The sequence below is a fragment of the Hippoglossus stenolepis genome, chromosome 5, assembly GCF_022539355.2.
Source record: "Hippoglossus stenolepis isolate QCI-W04-F060 chromosome 5, HSTE1.2, whole genome shotgun sequence".
NCBI classification, from domain to species: Eukaryota; Metazoa; Chordata; class Actinopteri; order Pleuronectiformes; family Pleuronectidae; genus Hippoglossus; species Hippoglossus stenolepis.
The window spans coordinates 1,008,759-1,036,442 of record NC_061487.1 but is presented as its reverse complement, the minus strand read 5'-3'; the positions used below and the strand labels follow the sequence as shown (position 1 = coordinate 1,036,442).

The following is a 27,684-nucleotide window of genomic DNA, read 5'->3' as shown; positions in this document are numbered from 1 at the left end:
TCCAGTGCCATAAATGTGTTTATTTGACTCCATTCTTTTAAATCAGATGGTAGTATATTTAGATAATTATACAGTGCAGGTTTCTGATGAGAGGTCCCTATTACTTAGATGCACCTACAGTCAGCAAGCGCACACTAATCTACAGTGGAGATCAACTTTTATTTACACAGGAGCATCTGATATTTGTATTGGGAGGAATAGAGTTAAAGAAGAGTTAAGGAATCATATCTTTGGTACAAGGACAAATCTAGTGTCAGAATGTTGATGGAGCCACAGTAAGGTGACCTTTTGGGTAGCAGGAGTGTAGGAAGGTGAGTAGCAGGGATGCAGAACCATTAGGGATTGGCCAGTTCATCTGATGTCACATAGGAATGCAGGGTGTCCAAAGCTCCCATCTCTGTAACACACACACACAGTTGTCTGCTTAGTTTTTTTCTAGACATGTATTTTCTATCAGACATAAGGTTTCAAGTTTAAAAAGTCAGTTAAGAATCCCCATTCTCTTCATAGATGAGAGCATGTTCACACTGAGCACATGTGACAGTTGTGAAAGAGTCTGGAGATCCCATGGTGAACGTTGTGCTGCCTGTAGCAAAGACTGTCCAAGAGCTCACTGATGCCCTGATCCAGGTCTGGGAGGGATCACCAAGGACACCATCCGCCGACTCATCAGGAGCACACACAACTGACTCACATTATGAGTTGCCGTAATGAAGTTCATGCAAGTTGGATCAGCATGTGTTTTTTGGATTGATTTTCAGTGTGGTTTTGAATCCAGCCCTCAGTGGGTTTATTTGGTTTCAATTGACCGTTGTTGCATCATTTTGTTCTCAACAAATTACATAATGTACATCAGTAAAGATTTTCAACTTGAATAATTCGTTCATCAAGATCTGATTTGTGATTTAAGTGTTCCCTTAATATTTTTGAGCAGTTGTATGTATATTTGACAAATGAGAAATCAATAAATGCTGAATGTTTCACTGAAGTGCAGGGAAGTCTGCTGATGGCACTCGGTCTGCTGTTTATCCAGGGTACAACAAATAACACAATTACTGGCAAGATTTCAATTGTTTTACCTTAGTATTCTCACGACATCCAAAGGAAGATTCACAAGGTGACAAACTTCCTCCACTGATCATTTCTATATTACATTACATTACATTTCATTTAGCTGCCGCTTTTATCCAAAGCGACTTACAATATTACTATGGCTTATGGCCGATCCATAGTTAAACATTTACTTATATTGCTCAAGCACTCTGTACTCTCTGGTACTAAAGCGACTGTGTCATTGTCCCTGCTTTTCATTGGATTTCTCTGTTTGAGTTAACTCTCCTAGGCTAACTGAACCCTGAATGGACCCTCATAGAAAAAGTACAGCTCTTAGATGCACTATATGAATGTGTGTCTGAATGGGTGAATGAAAAACTGTACTGTAAAGTGCTTTGAGTGGTCATCAACATCGACTAGAAAAATGCTATATAAATACAGACCATATACCATTTACATGTAATAAATGAAGTGTATTGGCAGCAATGGAGGCGTGGCTTAGCAATTTGGAAGTTAGTTGTGGTTAGCCATGCCCCCTAAGCCACTGCTAAGCCTCCTAGGAACCCAGGCCGGCTGGGTGACTGTCTGAAGGGGGAATAATGCTAAGTCTAAGTCCACAATTAAAGGTCCAGTGTGTAAGATTTAGGTGAAAGGGATCAATTGGCAGAAATTGAATGTAAAATAATCCTTGTGATGTTTTCAGTAGTGTGTTTCATAGTTTTTTTTCTTTACCCTAGAACGGGCCCTTTATATTTAAGTACTTTATATTTACATTGGGAGTGGGTCCTCTCTACGGCTGCCACCATGTTTTTATACAGTAGCCCAGACTGGACAAACTAAACACCTTTTGAGTGTTTATGACAACTGAAGGCTACCACAGGTTTTCTTTCAGGTTTGGAAGGGGAGGATGAGGTGAGGGTTATTCAGCTGAAACATGCAACTTTTCCACTCGATGTCACTAAATTCTACACACTGAAACTTTAAGGAAGCACCACTTCACAGTTACAATAGATTTTCTTCACTTAATAATCACCTGTTGAGAAACAAACTCTTGTCATTGGTGTCTCAGTTATAAGAAATGTGAGGTTAGCGACATCTGTGATCACAGTCAAGTGCATGCCAGGGGCCAGAGCGGGTCACATTAAATCCAAACTAAACCTGCAGGCAAACGCTGAAAGTAAATATAAAATTCTAATATTAATTATCTAAAAGTGGTCAGTAATCATGGGTTAGATGGGTTAAGGTTTAGGGTTAGGGTTAATATTCTTATATACCCTCTCTGTGAACTCTTATGTCATTATCCACTTGTAAAATACCTGTCATGTGGAAAGATTCACGCATCACTCCCTTGCACAAAGGTGGGGATGCAGTCAAACTCAATAACTATAGAAGAATTCCAATCCTTTGTTCTACTGCAAAAGTTTTTAAGAAGCTAATTTATGATAAATGATCATACTGTCATACATCTCATTTATAATAACATTTTATCACCAAATTAAAAAGAGCAATCTTCATCAATTTAGAGAAGTTATTTGATCTGGTTGACAAACTCTACTCTGTTGGTCTGTCTCATATTGCTATACTATGGTTCAACTCTTATCTTCATAACAGGAAACAATTTGTTGTTATTCAAGGAAACAGATCTGACACAATAATACAAGAACGAGGTATGCCACAAGGCTCAACTCTTTGTCCACTGCACATATGTATCAATGATCTCCCCACTATTTGTTCAGAATGTTGTATTCATCTTTATGCAGATGATACGGTAATAAACACATTTCAAACTAATTTAACCCAGATTGAATCATCTGATCGTCTGATTTTAATAAAGTACAACACTTTGGCTTGCTGTTAACAAACTAATACTTAATAAAACTAAATCTAATATATAGATTTTTGGTTCTCACCGAAACATTACAACAAAAACTACTCGTGTTATTTCCTGTCTTGATGGCACTTCTTTGCAAAGAGTTGAACACATCAAATACCTAGGACTCTTACTTGACCCTGGACTGACATTTAAACGCCATACTGATCACATTGTAAAGAAAATGGTCTATAGTTTTAGTGTTCTTTATCAATCTACACAGTTTTTCATTCACTGTAAGAAAGAAACTTGCTTTACAACTTGTTTTACAAATTCTTGATTAGGTTGATTGAATATCAGACTGCATCTAAAACTAATCTTCTTTCTCGCAAAATAGCTTATATTCGACTATTTAGATTTATTATTGGCTGCCCATTGCAGTAAGGTCAACAGGCTGCAGTTTATTTTTAAATGCATACATTTCAGTTATCCTTAGTATTTAAGACAGTGAATGGTACCATTCACTTCAGCGGATTAACACACGCAAGGCACCTGGACCTGATGGCATTCCTGGCCGAGCTCTCAAGGTGTGTGCAGATCAGCTGGCAGATGTTTTCACAGACATTTTCAACCTGTCACTGCTCCAGTCTGTAGTCCCCACATGTTTCAAGGAGACCATCATTGTCCCTGTTCCCAAAAAAACAAAAACCCTCTGCCTGAACGACTACCGCCCAGTAGCACTCACCTCCACCATCATGAAGTGTTTTGAGCGGCTAGTCAAACCATTCATCACCTCCTCCCTCCCTGACTCACTGGACCCTCTTCAGTTTGCCTACAGGCCAAATAGGTCGACTGCAGATGCCATCTCCCTCACCCTACACACTGCCTTCTCCCACCTGGACCAGAGGGACACATATGTGAGAATGCTGTTCATTGACTACAGTTCAACGTTCAATACCATCGTGCCCCTGAAGCTCGTCACCAAGCTCAGAGACCTTGGGCTCAACATCGCCCTCCGTGACTGGATTCTGAACTTCCTGACGGGCAGACCCCAGGCGGTGCGGATAGGCAGCACCACATCCTCCACCCTGACTCTAAACACCGGTGCCCCCCAGGGCTGTGTACTCAGTCCTCTCCTGTACTCCCTGTTCATGCATGACTGCGTGGCCACCCACAGCTCCAACACCATCATTAAGTTTGCTGATGACACGACCGTCATAGGCCTGATCACCGGCGACGATGAGAAGGCCTACAGAGAGGAGGTCAGAGCCCTGACATCTTGGTGCCAGGACAACAACCTCCATCTCAATGTCAGCAAAACAAAGGAGCTGATCGTGGACTACAGGAAGAGACAAGGAGTAGAACACGCCCCCCTCTCCATCAACGGGACTACGGTGGAGCGAGTCAGCAGCTTCAGGTTCCTCGGGGTCCACATCAGTGATGACCTGACCTGGACTCACCACACAGACTCCATCAGGAAGACGGCCAGACAGCGGCTCTTCTTCCTCCGCAGGCTGCGGAGGCTCAACATGGATGCCAGGATTCTCTGCAACTTCTACAGGTGCACCATAGAGAGCATCCTGACTGGCTGCATCACTGCCTGGTACGGCAGCTGCACCGCCCTCAACCGTAAGGCTTTACAGAGGGTGGTGAAGTCTGCCCAGCACATCACCAGGACGGAGCTACCATCCATGGAGGACCTCTACACCCAGCGGTGTAGGAAGAAGGCCAACCGGATCATTAAAGATCCCTATCACCTCAGCCATAAACTGTTCTGCCTGCTGCCGTCTGGCCGACGGTACCGCAGCATCCGGGCCCACACCACCAGGCTCAGAGACAGTTTCATCCCCCAGGCCATAAGACTTTTAAACTCCTCCAATCTGTCATAACTCTGCACCTTAGCATATTTGCACTATTGCATATTTGCACTATTGCATATTTGCACTATTGCACACACTTGCACTATTGTTTTTCTTTTTCTTTAGGTGTATATATATATTCTAGATATGTATATTTTATTTTAAATTTTAAATTTTGATTGAGCATTGTTATAAGAGAGCCTGTGACCCAAGCATTTCATTGCAAGCGACTGCTTAATGTTATCGTTGTGCATATGACAATAAACTCTTGAATCTTGAATCCTCCAGTTATCAATTGAGACACTCTACGCAGCTCTTTTTCTCTGTTCCAGCAGTCTCTAAGGCAATTATGTTTAAAGCTTGTTCTGATTGGAATCATTTATCAGCAAATATGCGATCCATATCATTTTTCCATGTGTTCAAAAATATCCTCTTCATATTATAGGACTAGCTGTACATGCCCCCAATATATTATAATAATAAGTATGATAATGTTCTATAATTTCTAATTGTATCAATGACAGTACTGAGATTACTAACCTTCTGATCATTCATTTATCTTTATTCTTTTTTTTTTCATTTGACTTGCTCTGTATTCTTTGTTTTGTTTTCTTTTGTGTGTTTCTCTGTGTGTGTGTGTGTGTGTGTGTGTGTGTGTGTGTGCTAAATATGTTGTCTAAATGTCAAAATGTACTTGTATTATTGTGTTGAGGACCCCCTTGAACATAAGATGATGGGGAGGGATTCATCCTAATAATAAATAATTTCAATAATACACGTTGGCACCAAGTCCAGGCTGCTGGTTTGTCAACAATCAAGCAATAAAATAAGGACTGTTACAGTCTGAGATTGCAGAAGTAGAACGATTGGTCTTCAGCATGCTTGCTGCTACACATTGATATTCCAAATAACTAGTATGGCCTCTAGCAGGGTGCAGGCTTGCATTCTTTGTTGCAATGACCATATGACTTGCGATAAATTAAGGGGGAGAGGGCGCACAGCCCAGCCACAGCACCACCAAGTCTGGGGGTAGACACGCAGGGAGCCATGCACAGCTCCACTAAGTCTGTTTCCAGTGATCATGTTTGGACCGTAAAAAAGTTATGTTTTACAGTTTTTACCGGCTCTTTCAGTAATTCACTGCTCCTCTCTGTCTCTACCATTTCTGCTGCGCACTGCCAACTGAAATTACCCAAATCAAACGCGCCCTACCTTCTCCTCCAACTCTCAATACATTGTCTAAGTTTACAAATTCTGTTGTTTTTGTTGTTTGAGTTTACACATGTCTGGTTTGTGGGTGTGTGAGGAAGAGAGCGAGCATATAGATCGATGATCGATTATCGATCTGGTGTGTGTGTGTGCCGATACCCTTTCCTCAGGATCTGGGACTATAATAAAGAAGCTACATACTTCTTGTATAGTAATCAACTGCTTATAGACATCAATTTGGATCGGGAAAAACATGATCAGTAACAGTTTCCACTGTACTATAAGTTTGTTGTGAGGCGGTGGCGGCACAAAATCTGACTCTCTATGCAGGAAAACCCTGATCTGAATATCTATTTATCATCTAAGGCAGTGGGGATCCATCTGATTTGCCAAATACACTGCCTAAAAAAATTAAGGGAGCACGTCAGATCTTAATGAACAAATTATACATGTTGAAATGTAATCTTTACTGATTGTACATTGTATAATTTGTTGAGAACAAAATTAGGTAACAATGGTCAATGTAAACAAAATGTGGATTCGTAACCACACCGAAAATCAAAGTAAAAAATTTAAATCACAGGCTGATTCAACTTGCATCAATTCTTCCTGGGGGATATCCTCCTAGACCTGGTTCAGGTCATCAGTGAGCTCCTGGACAGTCTGTGGCAGTAGTTGACGGCATCGGATACACCGACACATAGTGTCCCGTAGGTGCTCAATCGTTTGAGATTAATCGTTATATATATAAAATCTGCTGGCTGGCCTTTGCAATGAGGTCATGAAGGGTCTGAATTGGGGGAAGTTTTCACCAGTCTTGCTTTGGTCAAATGTGCTCTCAAGTGTGCTCTAAGTTAAGCACTGTCTTCCATTGATTGTCTGTCAGTTCTTCTCCAAGGTCATTCTCCTATAGTCTCTTAACATCTTTCAGTGAACGAGGGATGTAATGCATATATTGTTATAGAGAACAGAAATCAGACCTTTGCGATATGGAGATAAAGAGAGATTGTGATCAAATGTATTGTTTGTTGGAAAGTAAGGTAAAGATGTTATAAAAGTGGCAAATTGAATAATTAAAAGCGCTGTTCCAACAATCTAAACTTGCCATCTACACATAAATCAGAGATAGTTTTGATGCCCTTTGAGGACCAAGCTCTAAAGGTAGAATCAGCGAGAGAAGGCGGGAAATTGTGATTATTCTTGACGGGAGAGAGCACAGAAGTTGTCTGCAACTTAAAATGCCTTTTAAATTGCAACTGAATGCTGAGTGAGTGAATGATCACTGGGTTGGAGCAAAATTGTCTTTGAGGGGGGAGTGATGGGACACATAGCACAGAATTTAGATTGAGCTGGCCAGAGGCATTTTCTATGTGAACCCAGGCCTCGTTTTTATCAGGCTGGTCTCTTTCAACCCAGTGTTACATAGACTTTATATTACAAGCCCAACAGTACTAATAATATTGGGTAGGGTAAGTTTTTTTGGCCTTCAAAGGGCACTTCGTTTAATTCTGTGTCGTCTAACATTCCAGATGAATGATGATATGCTACTCTCCAGTGAATTAAAGAATGCTTTTTTTTTTATTAGAATTGGTATGTTTTGAAAAAGGTAAACAAATTTTGGTAATATGATAATTTTTTAATAATTTGGCCAGCCAAAGACAGCGGGAGGTTTATCCACCTAGCCATATATTTTTTACATTACATTACAACCTGTCAAAACACAAAAACAAGAAGATTTTTTTTATCCGTTTCACTTCTTCAATCAGCAAAGCTTTAACTAAGTGCTCGACATTCGCCACATTCAGCTGTCAAAATTCTTCATGAAGAGGGAGGAAAAGGTGATCAACTCCAAGATACTTGAACCCCTTGATGACAATTCTAAATGGAAAGTGTGATGGAGAGATTAGGTTGGCTCACTGAGGCTATTTCCACACTCATATATATCTCTCCCTCTCTTAGCAACCTACATAATTCACTGTATTACTTACGCTATTCCTATCTTGTGTTAGCTTGGCAACTTAGATTTAGGAGCTAATGATGGCTTTTCTCTCTCCCTCTCACTCCCCGGCTCAGTGTGCTTGATGATCAGTTACTCCTCCACTTCCTTTAGTGATCACGGTACTTATAATCAATGTAGTTTATTTTCCAGGATGGGGGTGAGGATTAGTAGCTTCTCCAGCACCCCTAACAGCTCCCGTTCATGTTTCAAGCTAATTTTCCCCTCTCAGCAACACACCCACGGAGGAATCAACTCTGGTTATTGGCGACTCTATTCTGAGAAACGACACAGGCAACCACCGTTAAATGTATTCCTGGGGCTAGAGTGGATGACATAGTCCTATTTAAATCTTTAAATTTATCAACCCTCAACCGAAAGGTAGTTAAAGTCTCATCCTCAGCCTCGTACAGCGAAACGTGATTTCAACATTCATGTATTTGTTGCTAATGACAGCCTTAGTTCTGCATTAATTCATTGAAAGATACACTGTTTTAATCACACACCTATAAATCACCTATGAATCCATATACTGCCAGCGAATGTCTGTAGGCTCTCATGCTGCTCAGTGGCCACTGTGTTTCACACGGATTAATAACACTGTTGCACAACGACTGTGTTTAGAGGACAGAGTTCCCCAAAAAATTCACAGATTACACTGCCACCAGTCACCACCATTTCTTGTTCTTTGATCCCTTGTGCATTACAAAGGAACAAGAAGACAGAAAGCTTTGTTTGCAATGCAAACGACATTTACACCATAAGTTTCGTTTATGTTGCTGCCTTCAGGTGCTTCACAAATTTCAACCAAGCTAAAGTCTCTTTTTTTTTATTGATTACACCTGTATTATTAAATTGTCAGTGTTGTGTTTAATTGCAGCCTCGTCCATTCACAGCTTCCTTACTGTATGTCCTGATGTTCCTGGACTCATCACCTGTATGTGTGCTTCTGTGCAGGTGTAACAAAGTCCGCCGGCTTGAGCTCTACCGCTCGGTGGAGAGTGAAGTAATGCTTTTGGGGAAATCCCGGCAAACAAGTAATAAATATATTTTTCTACATTATAGTAAACACTGAAATTATCATCTGTGCATAGCCGCCTGTCATTGTAGGAGGAGGGGTGGGGGGGTATTACTAAAATAAGCGATAGCTGCAGTCCTAATGATTTTAAATGTGCTTTAAAACAGACATCCCAGATTTCGCCTGGAAAGACAAACTACTAACTTACAAGAAAGCCCTCCAAAATGCCAGAACCTCCTATCATTCATCATTAATAGAAGAAAATAAGAACAAGCCCAGGTTCCTCTTCAGCACTGTATCCTGGCTGACTGTTCAGTACAGATCTTACAACAAACTATAGCACGAGATTTATATTAAGACCATCTTTCTGAGCTGACTTCACTAGTCTCTTCTTCTAAACTATCAACTTGTCTATTAGACCCTATCCCTATTAGACTTTTTAAGGAACTTCAATTCAATTCAGTTTTATTCGTACAGAGCCAAATCATAAAAATTGTAGAGAAACCCAACAGTTCCCACATTGAGGAAGCACTTTGGTGACTGTGGAGAGAAAAAACTTGGAGAGAGAGACCATGTGTAACCATTATGTTTCAGCATGATGGTTCTTCCTCTAATTGATAGTTACATAATAAATCTGATGAACATGTCTCTACTTACTGGCTAAGTACTGCAAGCTTTAAAGGTAGTGGTAATTAAACCTCTACTTAAAAGGCCCACTCTTGATCCAGATGTTTGAGCTAATTATAGACCCATGTCAAACCTTCCCTTCATTTCCAAAATCCTTGAAAAAGCTGTTGCTAACCAGTTAATTACTTGCACAATACTGGTTTGTTTGAAGACTTTTAATCAGGATTTAGAATCCATTACAGCACAGAAACAGCACTGTCAAAAGTTACCAATAACCTGTCATGGCATCAGATAATGGACTCGCATCTATAGTTGTACATTTGACACCATAGATCATAATCTGTTACATAGACAGTAACAACATGGATTAAAGGAACAGCACTAGGCTGGTTTAAGTTGTATTTGTCAGATAGATTCCAATTTGTGAATATTACCAATGAATCCATGCACACACAAGTTACTCATTGAGTTCCACAATGTTCTGTCCTTGGATACACTTTTCACTTTGTATATGCTTTCTTTAGGCAACATTATCACAAAGCACCACGTACACTTCCATTGTTACGCAGATGACACCCAGCTGTACTTCTATGAAGCCTGATGAATCACTTAGTTCAACTTCAGCTATGTCTTTAGGTGATAACACCTGGTTGGTTACCAAGAACTTTTTACTTCTAAATTCAGACAAAACTAAAGTCATTGTAATTGGCCCTAAACACCTTCAAACAAATATTGCCTGACCCGATAGGCACTTTGGATGGCATTTGCTTGGCCCCCAGCTCTACTGTGAGGAACCTTGGAGTTTTGTTTGATTTGGACATGTCATTTGACCCACATATAATACAAGTCTCAACTACAAACTAGTCCATGCCTTTGTTACCTTTGTTAATTTGTTTGCGTGGATTGTTGTAATCTTTTATTTTAGGATGTCCTAGGAAGTCTGAGAAAAGCCCCTAGTTGTTCCAAAATGCTGCATCTTACTCCTGTCTAAGCCTCTCTGAATTGGCTCCGTGTAAAATTCGGAATAGAATTCAAAATCCTGCTTAACAATCAGGCCCCATCATATATTAAAGAGCTCATAGCACTATATTGTCCAAATAGATCTCTTCGCTCCGTTAACACAGGCTTCCAGCTCCCAATCGGGGTTTAGCAGGCAGACACCACCTCTAAATTTGAGATCAGACTTAAAACATTCCTTTTTGATAAAACTTATAGTTGGAGCTGGCTTAGGAGAGCGCTAAACTATCCCTCTGTTATTCTATAGACCTAGACTGCTGGGGGAACTCCCACCATGCAAGGAGCACTTCTCTCTCACCCTCTCTCTATGTCTCTAACCCCCATTTATTTAAATATCACTAACTTGTTTTTTTCCTTCCCAGTGTCTCTCTCTCTGGCTCTCTTTCACTGTATTCTGCAAGTATATCTGACTCCCGAGCTGAAGGATCCAGACAACACCAATTGTTATTATTATTATCATCATTATTATTATTATTATTATTATGCACATACCTCACATATTATTATATTTCTCTGTCTGACATTTTCTTATGTACAAATACTTTAATATTGTTATTTTGTTTATGTGCTCTATACATATGGCATCTAATGCACTTCTGTCCATCCTGGGAGAGGGACACATGTGTCTCTCTCTGAGGTTTCTAGGTTTTTTGTAGTTTTTCTTACTCTTGCTGAGGGTTAAGGGCAAAAGATGTCCTACCTTGCTAAGCCCTGTAAGACATACTGTGATTTGTGAATATGGGCTATGCAAATAAAATTTGATTGATTGATTATACCTTATAATTTAATGGGCGGCATGCAAATGTCTGGAATAATTTACATCAAGGTTATTGGTAGTCTGTTTTCCAATCCAACACTTTTGTATCGGAATAATGGACATTTAGCCTCTGTAGCTTGGTAGTAAGCCTTTAGAAGTTTTGTATGTTTTAGTATTTGGCTTTATAAAGATGAATGTCAAATTTGGCCCATATTGTTGTATGAGTTCATAATCACCACACATTCATAGATTCTCATTTCTACCTCAGCTTGCTCAAAGTTAATGGTATCTTTGTATTTAATATCCTGCAAGGATGAGTTGTAAGTCGAGGCATTTCTTCATGTTTTGGCATCACAAGCAAAAAAACTGTTGGAAACAATAGCTTTGTGTGAGTGCATGTGCTGAGCCTCTGCTGAAGTTAGTTTAGACAGAAATGATAAGCATACCTTTAAGTTTGAGGTATGAGAGGAAGTCAATGATGGTGTGGATGAGGTCTTCATCTGCTATTCTTAGGGTACCTGTGGAGGCAGAGCAACAAAGTTCAGTCTTATGTCATCTAAAGTTAGCTATAGACTGTAAGGTTAGCTCTGGTAACAACACATGGGGAAATTAATATCTCCAGATACCGTTACACCTTCATACAAGGACAAATCTTTTTGGAATCCCTCAACAGTTGTTCAACATGAAAGTGATGGGAATTACAGATAAAATTGAACTAATCAATGTCTGGTATGAATTAATCAGTATTTTAGGAAAAAACTGTGAACTTTAAACAAAATATGAAGGCCTATTAAATGACCAGAGCCACTGAAGTTTGCTTGGGTGTAGTTAGGTTGTTTTAAGATGTCTGAAATGTTTCATTGTTTTAGCTTTACACATCAGCCAACTTTCGAAGAGATGGAGAGAGTACCATGAAGATGTAAAATAAAATCTATACAATATCGTAAGATTGTCCTGATTCTGTGAGTGAAAGACAGACAGACCTGTTCTGAAGTCTTCCTCCTGACCCATATCTCTCTTGCCAGCCAGACCCGGCTTGTCTCCTAATGTCCGGTGTCCATCTATTCCATCTGGACAATGAGGGGTGAGCACAATCGATACAGTCATGTGAACAGCAGATTGGTCAGCTGAGTATTTCATTGTTTCCTACACTACGTTAAATTCACTTGAAATTCCAGTAATGGCATGATGTAAAGTTAAAAGTTCAGTTCACTTTGATGAAAGGATATGTATACATTTATTTTTCTCCAGGATTTCCATATTTCAGCTGTAAATTTAATTATTTTATGTTTGATTGCACTAAAAATACAGTATCTGATTAGGATTTATCAAGTCCTAAATATTCCACCTTTACATTGAACACATACACACTGAACACATGGCACACTTCTATCTAGTTTTTATAAAAGAAGATAAAAGTCATTGTTGTACACAATATATTTTGACATAAATTTTGGGTTTGTAATCATGTGGGTTTATTACCAAACTTGTACGGACCAACTGCAGGGCTTGGCTCACAGAATTGCAGTAAAACAAATAAATAAATGGCACATTTACAATGGGATCACACAAGGAAATGCATTAGAATAATAATGACAATAAAGACAAAAAATAATGGACCAGCAAAGTGCTGTGGTGGTAGGTACATCATTAACTCTCATTGTATAATTAAAGAGTTTTCATGGGCCTAAAGATAGGGAAATGTCATGGTCAGAGTTCAAAGTCCTCATTCAATGAGCTCGCCAACAATTAAACATTTGGTAAACCACCTATTTCAAATTGTTTTATCAACTGTCCATTCTGAAGGCATGAGTGAATGAGTGAAGTAATACTTTCGTATCCGCTACCTTCTATTTTTACAAACTGAGGCTCATATATAATTTTTAAGATGATATGCATTTTTTCAATTGATTTAAATTGATGGGCATGTATATTCACTCCACCTTAGAAAAATCCGATAATTTAAACAGAACTAGAAGGGCACTCGGTAGAGCGCATACATCCATCAAGGTCCAACAGTCTCCATATGAAAACCACTTTTAAATTTACTAGATCCATATGTTTATTTGGATCTGCACCAATTTACACAAGCTCAAATAATTAGTCCATGAACATGTCTGGTTATTTTCAAGAGCCATAATTATTCTCTGAATCCCATCTCGCATTGTTAGAGAAACTATAAAGCGTTCTTCCCTGACCCATACCTAATCCGTTAACCAAGTTTTTGTGGTAATCCGTCAGGTAGTTTGTGCATAATCCTGTAAATTAGCAAGCGAAGAAACAATCAAACCACACTGATAACAACCTTCTTGGCGGAGGGCTACCAGCCTTTTTCAGATATGAGTTTTCATCTTTAAAGTTCATGTACTCATCGCATCACTTAACTCTATGAGTGGTCATGATGTGTGATTGAAGAGGAGAGGGGCTAAGTAGCAAGAATTGTTGACTCATCTTAGGTGCTTCCTCACTAGCTAAAGTAGTGCTTGAGCTGCTAACCCCTGAACTTTATGTGCATGCATTAACTGTAAGCATTTAAATCCAATTAAAAAAAATTACATTCAATGACACGAGGGGGGAAAAAATATTTTAAGTGTTTTGTCTGTCAAATACAAACTGCTCCTCTGCCAGTCTCTGCTTTTGATCTTTATATTTATAATTATATATAAAAGCCATGTTTTTGTAGTGTGTCTTGTACACTTACATAATATATTATGCTTCATAATATATTATGCTTCATAATATATTTTTTCCAAGTCAATTTTTGGTGTTTCACCTTTTCAAGATGGTACAAAGTCTAGAGACAGACTAGAAACAATGGCAGTAAGAGGGGTATGACATGAAACAAAGGTTCCCTGACTGGGAATCCAAATTTCAAAGTTGCATGTTATAAGGTTCCAACCTTAACAAGAATGTCCTCCTGTAAAAAAATTAGACAATATGTGGTCTGGGCATGCAGCTCATTGGTCCCATAGTTAGATTTTATAATTAGGTGACCTCTAATAGTCAATTACGGAAGTATATAAAAAAGTTTTAACAGTTAAAGTAAATAAAGTAAGTCAGGTGACACGCAGAGAGGGATGGGTTGACTGTTTGTCCAAACACTCCAGTCAGGATTCCTGTGTGAAACTGATGCCTAAACCTAACCAAACTATGACTTTTCCATAACCTTAACCACGTGATAATTATAGTTGCCATAATAACATAAGCCCGCTGCTGGTACACTCCTTCGACTCATATCTGAGGTATGGGACAAAAGACCAATATGTAGGTTGTAATGTATGTAATGTAAGTTTTGATAACCACCATTCAGCCACCAAAAATATAAAGCATCTACTTACAGTACGTGAACATTTAATGATTTTTGTTTTACATCAAAAGAGTCGGGAGTAAAACAATCCCTGTCTGCATTATTGCTACATTACAGTAAGGTATATTAGTGTAAAAGAAAACTGAATAGACAATTATTTTTGTTACCTTTAACAAAGAGGTCATGTTCTAATTGCTGTTGATCTGTTTGTCTCTTCACAGGTTTACACAAAAACTGCAGAACCCATTATCTCCTGGTGTAAGGATTGGGCAAAATCCAAAGAAGAATTAATACAATTTTGGCACAGTTCCAGACAAAGTGGAAGATATATATATATTTTTTTTTATCACTATGGCATTTTTGACAATTTTGTTGATTTCTCAGCAAATAATGCTCATGGTTAAAAAAGTCATGCATTTAGAGGACTGATATGTATGTGTATGCAGTTTGGTCAAGCTTGAGTGAATGTAAAGGACCCATATTGTGTAAAATGCATTTTGTAGGGGTTTTACTATCCGTAATTTCTTGAAGGGGGTCAGTAGGGACCCTCAAGGTATGAAAACAGTCACTCCACAGACTTTTTCACTGAGTCCATTCTAAGAAATATGTTTTCGAAACGTCTCGTTTCATACTTCCTATCCGTATGATGTCATTCGGGATCGCACCCATCTCTCAGCCCCACCCAGCTGGAACCAGTCCAGCCTCCGAACCAACCACCCTTGCTCCCCGTCACCTCCACCTCTCCACACCGAACTCGACAGTAAGCAGACATGTTGCTGAGCTAGCAGCTTGTTAGCTACCACAGGCTAACCACAACAAACAACACTGAAGAAACACTGCAGCGTGGAGGGATGCAAGGAAGAGAATGTGTCCGTGCACATTCCTCCTAAGAACGTCACTGTTTGAGACCAGCGGTTACGCTTTATTTTTTCTGACGTGCCGTCTCGGTGTGCTCAGTATTGAAACTCCGTTGTGAGACTCCGTACTGTAACTCAGTACGTTACTCCTACATTGTCCGACTGTCCTTTTAAAACTTAAACAAACATGAGGACGGTGTAACTTACCGTTCAGAAACCTCCTGTTGTAACCGACTGTAAATATGTGGCTGGTCTTCTATAGCTGCAAACATAACAACGTGTCTTTCAGCTGTGTTTACCAGAGAGATCGTAAATACGCCAGAATGAGACCGGTGATAGGCCTGGTCGCGTGTCACTCAAAGTGCAGTCAGCCAATCAGAGGAGAGGCTCAAGAGGCAGGTGAAAACAGCCTGTTCTGTCTGCAGCTCCAGAGAGAGGCAGAAGAGAGGACATGGAAATACACATTGCAGCAGTTTTTTTTACTTTAAACCACTGATATATCATCTTAGGGGGACCAATACCTCAAATTGAATCCCAGAAAGGTGTAAAATATAGGCCCTTTAAGGAGAATCTTGGTGGAGGTACCTGCTCTGTGAGTTTCAATTTTAATTATTTAATGTGTTGAAGATAAGACACACCCTGTATAATAAATGGTCAGTATTTATGTAGCACGTCTAGTCTTGATGACTACTCAAAGGTTTTTACAGTACAGTTTTTGCAATTCACCCATTCAGGCATAAACATGCATACAGTGCATCGATGTGCTATCTCAGGGGCAAGGTTCTGGAGGTTCAGGAATGGGGGAGAATAGGGTTGAATAACCAGACTTCTGGTTAGTGGACAACCCACTTTCACTCCTGAGCCACAGCCATGCACCACTGTATAACTGTACTATTTATTTAGAGGATTTTGAATCCAATATCATCATCAATTCATCATTACATTCTTTTCGGGAATAATATCTTCGGAGATGCAGTTAAACAAATTGAAACAATGAAAGATGTTCATGTTGTCTTGGCTCCAGTGGAAATTAGAGTCAGAATGAAACACTGATCACAATTTAAAAGAACTGACTCTGATCATGCGCTCCCCTCTCTGAAAATCCAGGCAAAAGCCCCTAAAATAAGCAAAAAGAAAATATTGCCGCTTTGATTTAAAACCAAATTTAAATTGGATGAACTACTGAGGTTTATGTTAACTTGACCAATTACTTTAATTTCGCTCCAGTCTGCTTTAACCGTCAAACCTCCTTTATCATTCATCTTTGATTTCAAGTCCAGTGTGTGGGAATATAAAGCTAAGATGGAAAATGCCCTAATGATAACAGCACAATAGCTCTGTATAAGTCACGTTCAAGGATAACTGTTTCACAGCAAATGAGAACACAATAAAAGTGTAAAATAAAAAGAATAAGAAGAACGATGATTCAATCTAAATCAATACAAATTAGATCAAAGGTTTAACAGAAACCTGACAAATTAAAATGCAACAAAAGGTAAAATACATTAGAAATGAGAGAAACTAGAATTATAGCATTGCAGTTCTATCCCTCCACCAACACGTGCAGTTTCGGTTTACATAATTTTTTCCCCACAAATTCATAAATAGTCACTGTGATCCTTACCTTTAACCACTGAAAAAAATCAGTTAATTTTCGAGTCCAAGTCACAACTGATCAAAAGTCGAAGAAATTACATCAAGGTGGTCTTGGAATATCACATTTAAGAGAAAATGGATGCGTTTTGTGCGGCCAACGTGACCTTATCTTTTGACTTTTTACCAGCAAAATCAGTTAATAAATGAGTTAAAGTGATTATGTGCCAAATTTGAAATAATTTTCTTGAGGTGTTACGGGGATATAACATTCACAAGGCAAAACACGTGTGAAGTTGACCTTTGACCAACAAATTTGAATCAGGTAATCCATGAGTCCAAGTGCATTGTGAAAGATGTAATGAAATTCCCTTTAGGCGTTCTTGACATATCACGTTCACAGCAATGTGAATGACCTTGACCTTATGACCTTTGAGCAACAAAATCTAATCATTACATCTTTGAGTCCAAGTGAATATTTGAACCAAATTTAAAGACATTCCCTTAGGCTAATTTTAAGATATCACGTTCAAGAAAACATTAACGGCAACTGTGACCTTGACTTTTGACTACCAAAATCAAAGCAGTTCATCCTTGAGTCCAAGTGAATACCATACTGCTTGTGTGGTGTCCGCAAGCCCTGACATTCATATTCGACTTGAAACGAGGTCATTTGCACAGTGTTTTAAGCCTAAAAGTCTACAGGAAGTGGCTAAGCTAGCGGACGTAGCCACACATGAATTTTTATTTTTCGGGGGACTATCCCTTTAAGTATCAAACTTATTTTACCAATAGATGTCTGCAAGGGTGGAAACAAACAGCAACTCTCCCATTTTGTAACTTGCTTACTAACTTTTAACTGTAACAAGCTGCTGTAGGTGCAAAGAATATCTTCTTTAAACTTGGCTAACCTGTTCCTACAGTATACATCTATGAACACACAAGGGAACTATTTAATTTTGGTGTAAATCCAGATCAGGAGGCATCCATTCAACTTTTTTTTCCACTTTTTACTCTTGGTGAGGGTTAAGAACAGAGAATGTTGCACCTTGTTAAGCCATATGAGACAAATTGTGATTGTTTTTTACATTTTCACTGATTTCCCAGGTAACAATTCTTTCAAACTTGATAAAAAACATTGGGCATATTTAGGGGGGTGATATCTATGTAAACAATTTGGTGGTCCTTGATTCAATTTAAGGGGACTGTTTGGCATCTGGGTAAGTATGAGCTCTGTGCCATTCTAGTTTATACTGTGTTGATGTTTTATCCAAGAAACTTTTCACAACAGCCGTGGATTTCAGAATTTCTGACAGTTATGGGACCTCCTACTGTGGGAAGACAATTATGCACATGCCAACAGCCTGTAGAAAAATGGAAGCAGTGCCCTTCATTGGGAATGTCATATAAATAAAATATACTATTAACATTAATATAATAATTTCAGCTTACAATATTGTCTGTTATCATTCTAATGACTAGCTGAACACCATGGCTAATTAAATATGGTGTAACTAGTTAGCAGTGGAGGTGACCATTTTAGAATATTCTCATAAAATGGAGTATAATTTTTTCCTATTCTTCCCATTTTTTGACAATGGGTAAACAGTGTGTAATCTCTCTGTACCAGAGTCTTCCTTACCCAACAGACACTCATATGAGATCAACATGAAAGCACAGAGAGAAATGCTAAACTTGGATGCATAAGCACAAAGAGCAGCAGGATGACAGACGTCCTACCCTGATGACTGGCAAAAGCAGCTAAGAGGATAGATGTTTGGACAGAGCAATTCTAGGCATGACACCAAGGCCCTGCAGCGGCCGTATGTTTCTATCTTACATTGAGTGACCAGCTCATCTCTGCCTCTGGCACTGGGAGAATCCTTTATCTGAATTAGGTGATCAATACGACCTGAAACACAGGATGAGGCAGGGGCAACCTTTACCTAGGCTTCACACACACACACACACACACATACACACATGGATACCCAGGGTTCACTTTATGACCCTCAAAAGGTAATGAGGCAATCTTTAAATTACACTAAATTACCTCACACATTGGAGACAGTGGACAGGGACAAAGAAAGAAAACAGCATTGATTCACGGAATATGAGTTAAACTGTGTTGTATAAGCTATGTTACATAAGCAGCATTTTCAGGCAATACATGTACAAACTTAGAGTGAGTAAAATGTGAAAATTATGCTCAGTGGTTATAATGTAGCAATAGATGCACAGAGAGCTGAGGTTCACAAATAAAAGCTTGCATACATGTCCCACTTTTGGTCGAAGCTATACTTAAAGGACTACTTAAATCCTTTGGAAAATCAGCCTTTTCACTTTCATGACAAGAGGTAGATGAGAAGATCAACCCCACTCCAGTACCTGTCTGTTATATATGAAGATACAGCCTGGAAACAGGTTAAAACCTTATCTGATTCTGTCAAAAGTCAGCACCTAACAAGAACTCTAAAGTACACTACTTCACGTTATAACTAACGTGTTTAATCTGTAAAAATGTTATTTAGCAATTTGGTTTTTGCATAGACAGGTGGACAGAAACACCACTCTGTGTATATAAGATGCTGCTTGCAAGCACATTTACCATATGGACTTCATGTGCCATTTGTCATTTTCCTGTCTGGCACCCATGTAGTGAAAAATACATGTGCTGGCCTTAAAATTAGTTGTGGTCAGGCACATCTTTGGCACACTGCAGTGGACAGCAATCAAGATTTTATCAACATAAACCTTGTCAACAATCAGTGATATTTCACTGTTATTATTTGGAGAAATATTGGTACTATGCACTTGTAGGCTGTTACACAATGTGAGCATACTGTGCTTGTTAAACACACAGATCTGCTTGTGTGTGCAGTCAAAACCATTTCCTCTGCAGAGTGTGCTCTCTAAGTGCTTGGCAAATCCCCCATTACAATATCAATCTTCCAAGGTGACAGCTCACCTGGCTTTTAAAGGGAATGAATGGTTTATTGGATGCTACGACCAAAACCTACCCATGATAAATTAAGAAACTAAGTACAACTGGTACACGTGTTTGGTAGTGACTTTTTTTTGCTGTTAAACTAACAAACGTGCATCTTGAAATGTCCTAAATGCATTTGCACCACATGCTTTCGACCATGAGATGAGAGTTAGATCATTATAAAGTGATATTATGGCAATGTTATTAATGTTAACATTGTTAGGCTTCCACTTTCACATCAGAACTACAAAATAACATGGAACCTTTAAACAGCAGTGCAGCTGGAGTGCTGCTTTAGTTTCTAAATAGTAGGAGAACATTTTTTAATGTGAAGTAATGTAACTTCAGATATTTAGTAGAATAATCTCTTTTATTCTGCCTTTTTTCAGATTCAGGGATTGTATTAATGCAAATTCAGATATGAATATGTATTCATACATATCTGTCTCACACAGGTTCGGAGCATGATAAATTCACTTCAGCAGCTGAGAATGGATGGAGGACCAAAGTTATCTACAGACCCTTCACCCAGTAGATATTCATACTTGTCATAGAAGAAAAACGCATACTAATAACATTAACAAAGGCTTTACTCCATTGAGTACCCAGGTAAACTATGTCAATAAGTTAGCAGGCACAGGCCTGAAACTGGTTTGGCTTAATGGAATGCAGTATCATTCTGTATATTAAAGTAATATTGATGTTCTGACAACATGCAGGTAATCCAAAAGTGTCCAAATTTGTGGTGGCTTCACATCATATTTTTTCCCGTCAGCTGATATGTGTGTGTGTGTGTGTGTGTGTGTGTGTGTGTGTGTGTGTGTGTGTGTGTGTGTGTGTGTGTCCGTGCACATGTATGCAGTCAGTACTTACGTGGACCCAACAAGTAACCAGCACTGTTCAGAGTCCAGCCTCGCTTCTCCTTCGCCTGGATGCAGGATGCAGAGACACACAATGATCAATACCACAGGTTTACTGGTAAATGTTGACTGTTTTTAATGAGGCTGTGTAAAATTGTGTCTTAAAAATGAGTTTGCCAAGTCAGTAATTGAATACTATTTCTATAACCACTTTCTCTATGTTGTTGTTGACTCACCATCCTTCTGAACATTTTAACCACACACACACACACAAACACACACATACACATACTTTACTGAAGTTTTTAAACAGCCAAATGTACCTGAATTATTTCAACTAAACTCTCATTTTAAATACTATGCACTCTTTGACAAATTGTATAGCATTTAAGTTGATTTAAAAGAGCTGATCATAAGGTGACTTTGCTCACAACAGCACTGCAATTTGTGTAGATTTATCAAACACATATTTGACTTCTGTGAACAAAATTCTTGTATACCTGTATTGTATTTTGTTTGACTATTTTATAAAAAAAATTTTACTGTGATTTGGGGAATTCTTTTATATCATTGCTCATTTGTTACCCTTCCATTATCATTTTGTATATCTGATAGTACATGAAACTTGCTTAACCCATGAACAATAAACCGGTGCTGGATGTTACACATCTTACCGCAATGACCAAACCGATGGTCTCTGAGAGAGTTGCACAGAAGATGAGCGACACGCAAAAAAATCCAAAGCACTTCTGCATCTGAAACAGAGAGACAAGAAAGTGAAGGATTTGAAAGCTATTCTGCCGAATACGAATCTCAAATATTTTGTTCAACATTCACTTTTTCCAGAGAATAAAAAAAACGTCGTATAAAGTTTATAAAAACAGTAACCAACCTTTGATGTGACTCTCCGCCGTCAGTTCTGCTCTGAATTCACAGGTTGCTGTGTAACTCCGTGGTTGGGATGAGACGAGGACTCCGCGCACCTTTTATTATCCTTCCACCCCGAGCCCGCTGCTGTCAGGTGGCGTCAGCAGCCCCCTCCTGCAGGCAGGATGGCAGGTCACGAACACAACGCATAATGAAATTCTATAATATTATATAATCGTCAGATTTTTCTTTGTCGCCCTCGGAGACATGAGATTAAATTTAAAAAGGGGGAAATAGACTACGCCTGCCTGATTCCTCTGTCCTAATTTAATATCGGACTTTAACATGCTTACATGCTCCACGGAGTTTCACGTCTGAGTAACAATCAAACGTCTTCTTGTCAATAATCAGCATCGATTTAATTTGAATAGTTTACTATGACCGTTTCTTGCTTAATTACTTATTTCGTTGGATTTTACTTAGCACAGTATATCACATTTATTAAATGGTGTTTTTGTACCAGTGGTAAAAGAGCAGTAGCAGGGCAGTTGCTCAAATTTCAAAAGGGGCTCATGGAAAAAGGCTCATATGCCGACATAACTTAAACCTACAATTTGCTGTTGAGGGGGACTTCCTCTCTTTACGAGGCATGTTTGCACTGCAGAATGAAATTTCATAAGAAAATATGATACACACACACACACACACACACAGTGCAGCACCTAAGGCTTAGGTTTTTCCCAGGTTTGTGTGTGTGTGTGTGCGTAACTTTCTTTAAACCGGTGGACAGAAGTACAAACGTTACTTGTACAGGCTGCGCAGTGAACACAGCGATATAAACCACAACCATGCATGTTCAGTGCTCACTGCGTTCATGTAGAAATACACCAAATAATGTGCACTCGGCTGCAAACCCCATTTACCGGCGTTGAAGTTTTTGGTCCCGATGTCTCAGACAGCGCTGTGCGTCTGCAGCTTCAGCGCGTGGTTGCAGTTGCGGAAGACGTCAGGATGAGCTCAGGTGAGGTGAAAACTCATCATGTGACCGACGGCAGCCAGGTCATTTTATTTATAGCTTTTTTTTCTTTTTTTTTTATGGAAAATATGCTTTTGACAAAAGGGCACATTTGGGCATCAAGGGCAAAGGGGCAGGTGCTCCAGCACTGGATGCCATTGGATGGCCAACAAGCATGAAGCTGGACATTAACCTACTTTCATGTTCAACATTTTTGAGACAGTTACTCTGACTATGCCCCAGAAAGCGGTAAAAGCTGGACAGTACCATTAAGAGTGCACAAAGGTGCCCACCTCCCCACCACCATGCAAGCATAAACCTGATAGGGTCTAGAGGGGGTGGTGTATGTTCCAGTCTCTGTCATAGGATGTGATAAACAATAGTATAAAATGTTGCACTAAGATCTAACAAGACTAGGACAAGGCAAACCGTTTATCTGAAGCTATAAGAAGGCCATTTCTGACTTGGGCCAAAACTGTTTCTATGCTGAAATCAGCTATAAACCCTGACTGAAAGTCTTCATATACATTATTGTTCAGAGAAAGCCGCACAGCTGATCACAACACATTTCTCAAGGATTTGAGAAACAAAGGGTAGGTTAGCTAAAGTCTGTAGTTAGATAAATCGGTGCGTTTTTTAAGAAATGGTTTAATTACGGCTAGTTTAAATGATTGTGATATATAACCTGATGATAGAGATAGATCGATTATATTCAGTAAAGTACTATTGTATTTATTAAGGGCAGAATTTGTTTCAGTAGCTTTGTTAGAATGGGGTCTAAAAAGGATTCTCAGCTGCTTTGAGATTTCTATCTTAAACATATTTAGGGTACGTATGGTATGGAGCTTCCAGATAAAAGTTCTGTTTTAAAGACCCATTAAGCCTCTGTGTTCTAGATAAACCGTTAGTTACCCTTAATTATGATATATGTGTAATTTTAAATACATGTATGTCCCTATAACTTATATTTTATTAGTTTCTCCTCTAAATACCTGTGAGAAGATTTCTGTTTTGATTTGGTATAATTTAATTTCTTTAAGTGAAATGTAGAACTTTCTCCTTCTTTAGCAGGACTGAAAAAAACAAACAAAAAAAACAATTACAATTTGGCATGTTAGAGAGAGTGAAATTAAACAATGTTTCATCTTAGTGGGGACCCAGAGGAACCTTCTGATGATGTTTTCATGGTTTTCTACACACCACATTGGGAGCTAATCTGATCTTGATACTAATAATCAATTCTAATAGCAATCATTTATTCTGGTCCTCAGGCACATCTCTGCAAAACAAACAAATAAAATGTATCCACAGAAAATTAACAAACACTTTAAATGTGGTAAATGTGTTTTACCTAAATTTAAACATCTATCTTACTGAATTTGGAGGTGTAGTTCCCCCTTAAGTACGATTGTCAGTGTATGTGCACTGGATGCATCAATTGTCCACATCACATTTCTAAGTTCAAAGTGGATCTTTGGCATCCTCCAAACAGCAAATCTGGAAAAGTGTCAGGCTTGAGCCACCACAGACCTGGCCGACATATAAAAATTACTTTTGCATCACAGAAATCTCTCATTAACCAAAGTTGCTCTAGCTTTAGTTTTTATGTGGGACCTCCTTAATCATTGTAAGGAGCAGACTGTAGTATCATTAGTAAGTACACAGCCAATTTTATAACTGGCTATGTCGTTTGTCATCTATCTACTTTCTGTCTGTCTGTATGCAAATCTCAGAAAACCGTTCATCTTAACAGCCTTACACTTGACATGTGTGGTGTCAAATTTGGTGTGATTCGGACACGTGATACATTTAATATTGATATCATTTATATTAACAGGCGATATGCGCTATGTGACAGTCAGGGAGGGCAGTTTGTCTTTAGTCAGTGGACTGAGTCCACATGTCTTCTGCTACGTCCTCGGATAAACTACAGCAGCAGTCTGTAACTGGGTAAAACTGCAGATCAAAAGCTGCCTGATCATTTTCTTTATTGTTTCACCATGTTGGACTGAAATATACATCATTCACAAGTGCTGCAGAGGCTAAACTCCATCATGGCAGCAACATGCATATAATCACTTCCTCTTTAACATTTTGTTCTCAAAATAAAAGCACAATGTTTGTTTCGTTGCTGCAATTACAATTTGGCAAGCTGAATTATAAAGCTTGTATTTTAAGAAGTTGTGAGCTTGGGTCTGAGGATTGGGTTAATTGCTTAACAGACCTCTGAAATAGCTGACCATAACACATATATAAGCCACACAAGTGAACATTAATGAATCAAATTCAGTTCCATTTGATGAAAAAAAATTACTTTCAATCAGAAAACCTTTTTAACAGGGTAAAAAGAATGTAGAAACCTCAGAGAGAGCCACATGTGAGGGATCCCTCTCCCAGTAATGGTCGAGCATCTGAGGAGAAATATTGTATATCAAGCAGTCTTGTTGTAATCATAGTCCATGGTCAGCAGCCACCACGATCATGATCCACCATCAAGATCGGATGCCACTATAGTCCACAATCATGATCCACTGCCGCCATTTAAATACATAATTATAGAGAAACAAGGTAGGATGAACACAGAGTTTCAAACTTCACTCTGAACCATAGAATGTTCATAAAAAGCTCTGCAGACAATGTCCAGCACATAAACAAATTATGGGTCTGTTTGAGGAGTACTCACTAATGACAAGGAATAAATCTGAGGTAGTTCCTGAGCATTAACACAGGTCAAGCAGACAGTCGAGTTGAGTTTTACATTGCACTGAAAAGCTTGCACTTCTCTTGTTGTTATTAGCCTTGGGAGAAAAATAAACTAAAACCCTTATTTAATAGCTAATGTTGATACTGTATATATCACTGTGCTGAATAATACATATCTGTATCTGCCCAGGTTTGTTTCAGCTTGTTCAGAATTATTTCATGCAAGGTTGGTGGATTAAAGTGTCTCAGAGCACAAAACAGTAATACTGACATTATATCAGGACGTTACATTGAAAGTTGACTATTCAGTAGACCAGAGCAAGAAAACACTTCAATCCAATTCATCCAACATTTTTGTGACAGTAAAACCTCCTTGCAGTGGTAAAAGTAAATACTTAAAGATGGTGAAAAATACATCATAGAGAGAGCAAGCTATTTCATGCTCTTCTCGTCAACTCTCCACCTTTACTCTGTAATAACACACATTCCACCCTGGCCTGTGGAGGGGCCTTCCTGGCAATGAGCAGCAGCTCCCCCTGAGGATTTACTATTTCTGCCTGTAATGATGGTGACTGGTATCAGACATGATGGAGGGCATTACCACAGAGTCAGTGAACCTGATGGTGATGAAGCAGAGACACAGTAAGACATCAAACAAGGGGGAAAAGAAGGGAATACAACATGTCAAAAGGTGGGTATAGAACACAGAAGGGCTGCATTTTTCCAAGAAGAACAAATTAATGAATGCAGCCTTTTACAGTAGATGTGCATATGACACAGATCTACTTAACAATTGAACACCTGTCTGGTTCTGGTTGGACTCGGTTTTTCTCACTGGCTGAGATGGGTTGAGACAAAAACATCTGGCCCGGGCCACTCACTGTTCTTTACAACTGATGTCCACTTGACTGGATCAGATAGATTCACTGTGTATCTTCTCTAATGTGATTAAACATTGTTTAGTAGTGTGATTTAAATCTGAAAATACAAGAGGCTGGAACACCAAATTTGTCTTTGTGTATTTTAATAGGGGCTTTCTGCAGAAAGGATCAACACACAGAGTCACAGGGATCTCAGAGTGTTGATGGAGAACAGTCAAATGCAAGGATCTTATATAGGAGAAATAAGGCTGTTTGTCTGAGCCAGTTCAGACTGGTTCTGTAGGCGCAGTTTGAGACAGGAATTAAGACACAGGAAACTGATTTGCATATGTTTCCTTTGAAGATAAAGCAGACGGAAATTAAGTTCTTGGACAGTCAATAAGTAATAGAAAGGTCATAAAGGTATTAGACAGGTCATATAGGTTTCAGGTCACAAACAGTTCAGGTCATAAAAGTCTCAGACAGGTATACAAAAAGTGACTTTTCAACTACAAAATAGTTTTCCACCACAGTAGTCAGGCTTTTATCCTGGTGATAGATCATGTAGTATGTGACCCCCTCCACTGTTGTTGGGAGTCAGGTTGGCAGTTGAACCTGCACTGTACCATTCATATAAGACAGTATTTCTCACTGTATTCCTCAGTTCTCACTGTCAGCAGAGTAGTTTAAAACACTACACTTATAAAACCTGAAAATTGTTTTAAATACTTAACAGTTACATTTCAGTTTCACCTCTCTGTCTGCCTGTCTCTGTCTTCTGGTTGTTGCAATAGCTGACCTCCATGTGTGTGGTCACTGATACTAGAGGAATCACTCCTTCACTTTGATTCTGCTGTTTTTCCTTCTATAACTATCTCCATCAAGAAGGTTATCATGTCATCTGCATTTGTCTATTAGCAGGATTATGCGAGACTACCCAACAGATACAATTTTGTGGATAAGTAGAACATGACTCTAGGAACTGGAATAGTATTATTAAATAGAGTACTGGGGTACTCAGTTACTTTCCATTGGTGGATGGATGAAGTTGTCTTGTCTCCCTGAACTTCTTTGCAGGTCACCCATCGGTGAAGTTGGTAAGGGCCTCAGCCAGCTGGTTGTGATCTGGTGCCGAATGACCAGTCTATTAAAGTAGCAGACCTGGCTGGTATATGCCTCCCTCTGACTGGCTATAATGGCAGCACGCAGACCTCTTGAATATCTGTACACATGCCTCATCCAAACATACAAGACAAATGCTGATTGACTGATCGTCCACTTGTTTAA

The 27,684-nt window shown here is 39.0% G+C and overlaps 1 protein-coding gene across 2 annotated transcripts; it reads right to left on the bottom strand.

The window, feature by feature from the left end:
- Positions 1-21,942, bottom strand: gal (galanin/GMAP prepropeptide). Of its 2 annotated transcripts, XM_035157261.2 has the most exons (7): positions 21,845-21,942; positions 21,627-21,707; positions 20,966-21,020; positions 18,944-19,015; positions 12,330-12,416; positions 11,793-11,864; positions 1-397 (listed from the first exon to the last, which is right to left on the bottom strand). In XM_035157261.2, the coding sequence occupies exons 2-7, from the start codon at positions 21,705-21,707 to the stop codon at positions 336-338; spliced, it is 429 nt and encodes a 142-aa protein (XP_035013152.1). In that variant the 5' UTR covers positions 21,845-21,942; the 3' UTR covers positions 1-335. The 2 variants fall into 2 exon arrangements, with proteins under 2 accessions (XP_035013152.1, XP_035013153.1); XM_035157262.2 differs by lacking the exon at positions 18,944-19,015 and having other exon boundaries at positions 21,845-21,933.
- Between the last annotated feature and the right edge of the window lie 5,742 nt (positions 21,943-27,684).

Excerpts from the sequence above, each read along its gene's own strand:
- gal (XM_035157261.2), bottom strand. The coding sequence starts at position 21,707 with ATGCAGAAGTGCTTTGGATTTTTTTGCGTGTCGCTCATCTTCTGTGCA. Across the intron at positions 19,016-20,965 it reads TGGTTACTTGTTGGGTCCAC|GTCGTATTGATCACCTAATT; the intron begins GTAAGTACTGAC and ends CCTGTGTTTCAG. Across the intron at positions 11,865-12,329 it reads GGAGGAAGACTTCAGAACAG|GTACCCTAAGAATAGCAGAT; the intron begins GTCTGTCTGTCT and ends CTGCCTCCACAG.